The 10,331-nt window shown below is 36.4% G+C and overlaps 1 protein-coding gene across 1 annotated transcript in view; it reads right to left on the bottom strand.

Annotated features, from left to right (window-relative positions):
- Window positions 1-10,331, bottom strand: part of LOC109391420 (adenylate kinase 9-like) — a gene marked incomplete at its 5' end in the record, with an annotated part of 24,601 nt that overhangs the window by 9,729 nt on the left and 4,541 nt on the right. Inside the window, 6 exons of the mRNA XM_019658972.1 lie at window positions 4,474-4,687; window positions 6,146-6,352; window positions 7,515-7,605; window positions 8,001-8,099; window positions 8,320-8,489; window positions 9,568-9,764. Coding sequence (XP_019514517.1) covers window positions 4,474-4,687; window positions 6,146-6,352; window positions 7,515-7,605; window positions 8,001-8,099; window positions 8,320-8,489; window positions 9,568-9,764 — 978 coding nt within the window. The remainder of the gene's footprint in view (window positions 1-4,473; window positions 4,688-6,145; window positions 6,353-7,514; window positions 7,606-8,000; window positions 8,100-8,319; window positions 8,490-9,567; window positions 9,765-10,331) is intronic.

The following is a 10,331-nucleotide window of genomic DNA, read 5'->3' on the forward strand; positions in this document are numbered from 1 at the left end:
TGCCAGTTTAACATAAGTGCCAGCTCTGTGTCTGGTTGGTTGTTTAATACATAACGCAAGGCTTCTCCTACAGACAAACGCTTCAAGCCATATTCGCTGGAAATTTTTTGGGCAACTGAAAAAAACATTAAAACTTTAAACTTATTCCATTTCACAAATTCATCTGTAAACCTTAGTTTCAGATTCCGGTTAACTGATATCAACTGCAAACTAATTTTCATATTCCTCAAAGAAACTTCAAAAATTAAAATTGCTACATTTTACTGAATTAATACTGTCAATCACTATTAATGCTTAAGCTATGTGGCTGATAGATCTGGGTAACAAGCCAACTCTGTGGGTTTTTATTATAACTGAACCAACATTTAAGTTTTCCTTCTGTACGAAGTAGCTTTTTCCGAGAGCTTTACAAAACATCTGATGTGTACTATTAATATTTGGTATTATGTCCAAAATAACTCAGTTAATCCTCTAGGGAACAAATTTTTAAAATTATAATAGCATACCTGACATTTTAATAGTGAATTACAACTTATGAGGCAATTTTTCTTCTGTGACTTTATTTGATATTTTCAACTATTCCATCAGGTAGATAGAATGAATATTAAAATTCCAGTTTTATAGATGAGAGAACTGAATCCCAATTGAATGGAATGATTTGTCCATGATCACATAGATGTTGCCATTGGTTGAAAGAAGACTAACCTTGGCCTCTGCTTCTCCTATGTGAGACCAAGCAATGGCTTCCAGCAACTAGTATCAAATGTGGGTGTGTTCTCAAAAACAGAAAATTACAGACCCATATCTCAGATGAATACAGATGCAAAAATCCTAAACAACATTCTAGCAAATAAAATACAACAATGCATTAAAAAACTTATAGAGCCGGCTGAGTGGCTCAGTTGGTTAAGAGCGTGAGTTCTGAGCAATAGGGTCACCGTTCCATTCCCACATGGGTCAGTGAGCTGCACGCTAGCTGAGCAGCCGTGAGCTGCAGATGGGTGGCCAGATGGTGACTAGACTTGGAGCTGAGCAAACTGTGCTCTCTACAACTAAGACTGAAGGACAACAACTTGGCTGTTTCCCTTCCCCAATTCCCCAACACTTCCCCTTCCCCCATTCCCCAATAACATCTTAAAAAAACAAATTATATATCATGATCAAGTGGGACTCATCCCAGGGGCACAAGGATGGTTCAACATATGCAAATCGATCAATGTAATACACCACATAAACAAAAGATAAAAATCATATGATTTTTATCAATAGATGCAGAAACAGCATTTGACAAGATAGTACATCCATTTATGATTAAAACAATAAAATGGGTATAGAAGGAAAATACTATAACATAATAAAGGCCATATATGACAAACCTTCAGCTAATATAAATTAATGGTGAAAAAATGAAGCTTTTGCTCTACTCAGGAACAAGACAGGGTTGCCCCTATTACCAATGTTATTCAACATAGAATTAGACATCCTAGCCAGACCAATCAGGCGAGAGAAAGAAATAAAAGGCATCCAAATTGAGAATGAAGAAGTTCAACTGTCACTTTTTGCAGATGACATGACTGTTTATAAAGAAAACCCTAAAGACTCCACCAAAAGGTTATTAGAAACAATAAACAAATACAGTACAGTTGCTGGCTACAAAAATCAATGTACAAAAATCCATTGCATTCCTATATACTAACAATGAAATTTCAGAAAAAGAAATGAAAGAAAAACAAACCAAAAAACAATTCCTTTTGCAATTCCAACGAAAAGAATAAAATGCTTAGGAATAAACCTAACAAAGGATATGAAGGACCTATACACTCAAAACTATAAGACATTTGTAAAAGAAATTGAAGAAGACACAAAGAAATGGAAAGACATTCTGTGTTCATGGATTGGAAGAATCAACATAGTTAAAATGGCCATATTACCCAAAGCAATATATGGATTTAATGTAATCCCTATCAAAATCCCAATGGCATTTTTTAAAGAAATAGAACTGAAAATCATCAGATTTGTATGGAATCACAAAAGACCCCGAATAGCCAAAGCACTCCTAAGAAAAATAAATAAATAAGGCTGGAGGTATCACACTCCCTGACTTCGGCTTGTACTATAGACCAACAATAATCAAAACAGCATAGTATTGGCAGAAAAACAGACACAAAGACCAATGGAATAGAACTGAAAACCAAGAAATAAACCCACATAAATATGGACAGATAATTTTTGACAAAGAAGTAAAAAACATACAATGGAGAAAGAAGTCCTCTTCAATAAATGAAGCTGGGATAATTGGAAAGCCATGTGCAAAAGAATGAAACTAGACTGCTATCTGTCTCCATATACCAAAATTAACTCAAAATGGATCAAAGACCTAAACATAAGACCTGAAACAATAAATTGCATAGAAAAAAGCATAGGTACTAAACTTATGGGCCTTGGGTTCAAAGAGAATTTTATGAATTAGACCTCAAAGGCAAAGGAAGTAAAAGCTAAAATAAATGAATGGGACTATATCAAACTAAAAAGCTTCTGCACAGCAAAAGAAACCATCAACAAAACAAAGAGGTAACCAATGGAATGGGAGAAGATATTTGCAAACAACGCCTTGGATAAGGGGCTAATATCCAAAATACATAAGGAAATCATACAACTCAACAACAAAAAGACAAACAATCCAATTAAAAAAATGGGCAACAGACATGAACATAAGCTTCTCCCAAGAAGACATAAAATGGCCGACAGATATATGAAAAAATGCTCAACTTTACTAACTATTAGGGAAATGCAAATCAAAACCACAATGAGATATCACCTCACACTGGTTAGAATAGCTATCATCAACAAGACAAGTAATAACAAAAGTTGGAGAGGCTGTGGAGAAAAAGGAACCCTCATATACTGTTGGTGGGAAGGTAAATTGGTACAGCCACTATGGAAAACAGTATGGAGTTCCCTCAAAAAATTAAGAATAGCATTACCATATGATCTAGCAATCCCTCTTCTGGGTATGTACTCAAAAAATCTGAAAACATTTATCCATAAAGATATATGTACTCTGATGTTCATTGCAGCATTATTTACAGTGGCCAAGACATGGAAACAACCAAAGTGTCCTTCGATAGATGACTGGATAAAGAAGATGTGGTATATATACACAATGGCATACTATTCTGCCATAAGAAAAGATGAAACAGTGCCATTTGCGACAACATATCGGGTTGTTGGGAAAGTCATGACGCTATTTTGCATTGAAAAACATAGAAAAATACGTTATGACTTTCCCGATGACATAATAGATGGATCTTGAGATGATTATGCTAAGCAAAATAGGTCAGATCAGAAAAAGTAAAAAACCATATGACTTCATTCATGTGGGATATAAAACTGAAAGCAATAAAGGACCAAGACAAAGAAAGAAAGAAACAAAAACACATAGACACAAACAACAGTTTAGTGGTTACCAAAGAAAAGGGGGTGGTAGACAAGGGTAAAGGGAGTCAAATATATGGTGACTGAAGGAGAACTGACTTTGGGTGGTGAGCACATAATGTGATATATAGATGATGTATTATAGAATTGTACACTTGAAACCTATGAAACCTATGTAATTTTACTAACCACTGTCACCCCAATAAATTTAATTTTAAAATGTGGGTGTGTTCTTTTGGGGTCTATATACCCTGCATCATCACTGTCTGGAGACAGCATGTGTATAGGACACACACACACACACACACACACACACACACACACACACACACACGGAGAGAGAGAGAGAGAGAGAGAGAGAGAGAGAGAGAGACCATCTCATCCCATGGTCAGAATTAACTGACCACACACCCAGTCCAAAGTTATGCAAAATTCAAACATTTGAGGAATAAATTTACCAAATGCCTTTTCAGCAATAATTAAGATAATAGATTTTCACTCTTTAAACTATTAGTACAGCAGAGTATATTTATAAAATCTTTAAAAATAATTTTTATGCTAAAACAATCTTAATATACTGTTATTTCACTATATTTATAAGTAATACTAGTTTGTAATTTCTTGTATTACCTTTGTTAGGTTTTGATATCAGGGTCACGCTAATTTAAAAATGTATTTTTATTCTTTATACCTTTTGGATTATATGGATTATATTCATTAATAAAAAAGAAACTCAAAATAAATTGGGAAGCATACTGTCTTTTCTCTTGCTCTGGAAAAGCTTATAAAAATACAGGAAGTAGCTTTTGAATTTTTAACCCTTTGAAAGTTTGCTAAGATTCCTCCAAAACCATTTGATACCGGGCTGTTTTGGAGTGAAGCTGTATTTTTGAGTGCCCCCTCTTCAGTGGTGATGGGCCTTTTTAGGTTCCCTATCTTTTTCTGAATCAATTTTGAGTGTTGGTGTCCTGGAGAAGTGGCACTCCTTTTCAGGGGATTCATTTATGCTTATGGATAACAAAGGCAAACACACCTTACCTGTAGTTTTCCCAGATTTTGGAGGCCCCACAATTGCAATCCTAATGGGCATAGTAGGTTTAGGTTTGGGCTGGCGGATATATTTGATTGGGTTCTTCATAAATTTTTCCTTAGTTTCCTTACTAGATAAAAAGTAAATATACTGACGATGGATTACAGGATAAAGTGGATTCTGTGAGTTTTCAATTGGCTTGATCGTCTCTCCTTCACTTAGCTGCAATATACACACAATTAAATTAATAAGTTAGCTTTACTTCATATATCATTTCCCTCAATACATTTGAAAAACAATTTGTAAAATAAGAAAATACATCTTATAGAATAATAAAACTAGTGAAAATCAAATATTGATATTAAAAAACTGTGTGAAAAGAACAAATTATTTTATACCCACATGTAATTAATGTCATCTTTCTTAAATGGCTTTCAGTTTATGACAATTATAGTTCCTCTATTTCCTTTATAATGTATTTAGTGTATACTGAATGTTTATGCCAAGTAATGTAAAGTTGTTTGGATACATTCATGGGCCAATTTATCTTTACAAATAGGCCCATTCCTAAGGTGGTGTTATGGATGGAAATATGGTCCCTAAAATTCATAAGTTGAAACCCTAACACCCAAATGACTGTATCTGGAGGTAGGCTTTTAAGGAGGTAAGTAAAATGAGTCAGAAGAGTGGGGTCCTTATAAGAAGAGGAAGAGACACCAGGAATATATGAGTATGAGCACAGGGAAAAGGCCATGTGAGGACATAGTGACAAGTGGCTGTCTATAAGCTAGGGAGAGGCCTCACCAGAAAATCATCCCGCTGGCACCCTGGTCTTGGACGTGCAGCCTCCAGAACTGTGACAAAATAAATTTCTGTTGTTTAAGCCACCCAGTTGGTAGTATTCTATTACGGCAGCCTGAGTAAACAGGTGGGACCCTGGGTTATGTTTTAGGATATACTATACTGGTAGGACAAATCCCACTGGCTTCTCTTCCATGTTAAGAATACTGTACAGTGCTTACAATTTTTGAAATTATCCAGTGTCTTCTTAGATATATTAAATAAAAGAAATAAAAAAAGAACATTGCTTTCAACTGCATTTGTTGACATCACCTTGACAGGGTCCCAGTAGCCGAATGCGCTTATATATTTATAGGTAAAGCTGATCATTTTCTGGGCAAGGCGTGATGATATTGGATAACATTTTTCAAAAATGCTTGCACGATTTTCCACCAGTGGCTTCAGTTTCATATTCAACAAATATTGTACAATGTGAATTTTCCGAGCTCCATTAATGAAAAATATTGGTATTAAATACTTCTCAAATTCATCCTGATGAGAAAAATCATGAAACCAAATATTTTTAGTGGGAAGAAGGCTGGTAGTAGTGTCACAGCACACAGACATTGCTGGTGACTGCGTATGTCAGTCTTGAGCTGTCAGCTTTTGAGTGGCTGCATGTTGGCAACTAAAACCTTTGACCCTATATGGCTCTCATGTTGCCCTTGATTTATTAACTTGTCATAATTGTAAGTAGTGTTGATAAAAGGGAATATAGCCCTAAAATACACATTTCTTTTGAAATGTTAAAAAACAAAACAAAACCAAGGCATAAACCAAATTTCTTTTGTTTCATTCTCAAATGTCATGAATTATGAAAAATGAAGGAAAAGTACTAACCTGTATTCCTTGTAAATTACTCATATCTGCTTCATATTTTTCTCCCAGTTCACTTCTCAGGCGTTCCAGTGCATCAGTTTCTTGTTCTTCATCTTCCTCACTCATCATTTCCTCATCTTTTGGAAATTCATCTTCGAGGATGTTCTCAATATCTTCATCATCTTCTTCAGCTCCTTCCTCACTAATTTCTTCATCTTCTCTAACAACCTCAGGGAGAAAATATTTCTATTTATTATACCTATAAAATAGGTAACAAATGATACTGCTAACTCATCACTTGGCATATTTTGTAATAACTGGATCTTAGTTTGTATGGCATGGCAACATTCATCTAGTAACACAGTAAAAATTTAAATGTCTGGCACCCAGAAATGTAATACCTTCAAGGTTCTGTCACTAAAGTAACCCTGTATATAAATACGTAGACAAGATATTACATGTTATTTATGTCTATGGTTGTCAGAATGTTACATGTTTTTGATGGTCTTCAGTAAAAATAGTTAATGTAACTCTAAGAGTATAAAGTACTCATTGGCTGTGTTAGCTTGGACAAGGTCAGTTTCCTCAACTGTAAAATAGGAACAATAAAAGTACGTACCTCACAAGCTTGCTGGGAACATTAAATAAGTTAATACATGTAAAGCTCTTGGAAAAATGTCTGGCACATGGTAAGCATGCAAATGGTACCTATTATTGCTATTATAGTTATTATGTTACTTTGTATAAAGTACTGTACTAGTAAAATAGTATATGCCCTTTAGGAGGTTACAGCCTAGCTGAGGAAACAAGAGTGATACATAAATGATTATTAAAGACCTTGACAAGATATTGATAATAAGTGGTGTTACAAAGGCTGTAAGTGTTATAGTCCAGTTTGCACAAAACTGAGCCCTATTATTATTGATCCTCCTGCACTGCCTCCACACTCTTCTCCCTGAAGTATTCCTTGTCTCAGAGCACTCCTTTCCAGTTGGAACCTGCAAGTTATCTTGACACCTTCCTCTCCATCTCTGCACATCCAGTTTCCCAGGACTGTCATCTAAAATAAAAACTCCCTCCTTCCTGATCCGACTCCACTGTATGCTGTGTCATTCATTATCTCTTGCCTGCAATCTTCTGGATTAGCTCGATATTCCCTAATCTTTCTAACTGATTAGAACCTGGTTCCTTTAAAAGGTGCCTGGAGGTGGGATTTGAACTTGAAGGTGTAGAGAGGAAGGTGAGAGGATAAGGGCCCATTCTTGCTCTGTGTCTAGGCTCCCCTTCTACAAAAGGAGGTTGGCAATGGGTAGTGTTTCTCAGTTCTGGTTCTTTTTTATCTGAATTTTGAAACCATTTGGTCCTCTTACTACTTTTTCCTTTTCCCNACCCTCTCCCAGAGTGACTTATGGTCAATGACAGGTTCCTTTAACGGGGGAAGTTTGTATGGAAGCTTCTGATTCCAGTATTTCAGTGGCAACCTAAGAACACAAAGTTTATTAGGTGGATGCTCACAAATATACTCATTGTATGTATATAGGAATGTAGATACACAAGAGGCAATTAAAAGATAAAGTTTCTCCATTGGAGAAGATGATACAAGTGGGAAGACTGGGGCGCCTAGAAATTCATGACCACCATCTTCATCTTGGCTCCTAGCCCTGCTCGTCTAGTCTCAGTTTTGTTATTTTTCACAGCAATTATATAAAATTTTCTTTATTCTCCTCAGGCTTCTAACTCTCTCAAATAACCCCTTACACACACACACACACACACACACACACACACACACACACACACACACACACACCTCAGCATGCTACATTGAATCTAGAAAATATTCAAGAAATATTTATAACTTACTGAATGGTCTCACCTCAGAAATTTCTGGAGTTTTTCATTACTCTCACAAATATATATACGGTTACGATATTCTAAGGCATATTTAATGTCACCAGGTACTAGGGCTTCATATCTGAAAGTAAAAAAGAAACCTGTTGTATAATTAATATACAGTACTGTATAAATAAAATGTCAAAATGTTTTATTTTTCTACCTATGCAACTCAAGGAAGAAATAGAATATTTTCCATTTAAACAATAGTGATCTTTTGACCAAAATGTTAAGGTTGTTATATGAACTCCGTATTCTGAGTAGAGATACCATCCTGTATTTCCACGAGGCTGAGGACTTGCCTTTGTTTTCCATCCTGATAGGTCACAGGACAGTAGCCCTGGAGCTCAGCACACTTAGGGAATTGTTTCTTCAGCTCTGACAGCGTCAGCCTTTTGGGGATCATGTCGGCAGTTGGGAGTGGATAAGGTGCTAATGGAGGCACATATAATTCTGGGTTCTCCAAAAATTTCTATGAAAAAAGGATTACAGAAACAAGACCATTTAAAACAAGAATACCATGCCAATCAAAACCCCCTGAGGCTCTTCTCATACTCTCCCCATTTTCAGTAGCTATGTTTGAGAGCCGCTTTCAGCACTACAATAACACCTTCCCTGGTTGGAAGTTCCTGAGAGTCATACTTCCAAGTGGTTGCATCTAAAGTCTCCCCTAATCTCACTCACTCACTCACTCATCCATTCATACAAAAAATATTTGTTGAACTCTTATTATGTGCCAGGCACTGGAGAGTACAGTCACCTGCTCACTTGTCTTCCTGTCCTGAAGTATAATTAACTATTGTAGTTGGGTGCCCTTTGGCAGGTGAGCTGACTTCTCCAGCTTCAGTTATCACTCTGTAAAATGGAGGGGCAGACCAGATACATGCTCTCTAATCTCACTTCCAGTTTGAAAAATCGGTGATTACTATTTAAGCAGGAAGAAATCAATGTCTCCTTAAGAAAGTGATCGAAAACTCCCAATTCTTCCGGGGAAAGTAAAATGTTCAGAGGCATCTGATTAGTTCACCACTACCAACCATTTTATATCATCAAATTATAGACACTATAAGAACAAATCTGCATTCTAGTTCGTTAAACAGAAATTTAAGGTATGCAGGGAATTCTGATAGAAAAAAAAATTAAAGCACGGAGACATGCCAACTCTTGCTTTATTTCTACTGACTTTGACTTCTCTTCTGCACCCTTAAAGCTGAATTCCTAGGTCCCCCACCTGTGTGCTGAGCCCTGGTGCTCAGCATCCCCTCTATTGGTGGGGCTCACCATTGGGTCACCTCTTAAGCCGGCCCAGGCTGAGGGCCCATCACTGACCCTGAAGTTCTCTGCTTTGTGCCAAAATATGTCATGGAATGCAGTCTCAGTACTGGCCTCTGAGTTGCCTCATCAGTCTCTGAGTCACAAGTTCCACTAATAGGACACCTAGTCCCCAATTCCTGGGTGTTCCCAGCTGCGCCCACCCCTTCCTATTTGATGAATTCCGAGACAGGCACATCCTTTGTCTAGTAAATATTTGGACTGAGGGACAGACTTACATTCAGTTTTTCCCGAGAACTCATTTTATAATAGTGCCCTCTGAACTCTGCTGCAAATTCCAAGGACTCAGTTACAGAGCAGTCAATTAATTCATACGATTCTGCCAGGCTGACAGGGCAGAACTGTCCAAATTCGCCGAGGCGAGAAATAAGTTCTTGAGGTGTGATGCATAAATTGTCAATGCAGGCAGCTTTTCCTGTTATTAACAGATTAACTATTATATATATGCATATGTGTGTGTGTGTGTGTGTGTGTGTGTGTGTATTTTCATAGAAAACATTTTTTTAAATTAAAATAATTTCAATTGCACAAGCTCTATACAAATGCATACATTGTAAAATTCCAAACAATAGAGTAATAGAGTAAAAAGTTAGTTTCTCTTCACACCTTTGTCCTCTCAAACCCTTCTTGAGAGGTAATCACTGTTGAGTTTGTATCCTTTTTGGACTTTTTTCTATACAGTTGCATGTACACATGTGTGATTTTTGCATATTGTATGCTTATGTCACTGTACTGAAACATTATTCTGCAACTTGTTTGTATCAGTTAGTTATGGTCTTTGACATCTTTCCCTATGATTTACCAAATTCTTTTAAATTGATGCACAGTATTCCATTATATAAATATACATATAGTTTACTTAACCACTTATCTGTTAATGAATGGTTGTTTTTAATTCTTAGCTATTATCTATTTCCTGGATTCCTAACCCACAGAAACTCTGTGTGTGTGTGTGTGTGTGTGTGTGTGTGTGTGTGTGTGT

The sequence above is a fragment of the Hipposideros armiger genome, unplaced genomic scaffold, assembly GCF_001890085.2.
Source record: "Hipposideros armiger isolate ML-2016 unplaced genomic scaffold, ASM189008v1 scaffold_292, whole genome shotgun sequence".
Taxonomy (NCBI): domain Eukaryota; kingdom Metazoa; phylum Chordata; class Mammalia; order Chiroptera; family Hipposideridae; genus Hipposideros; species Hipposideros armiger.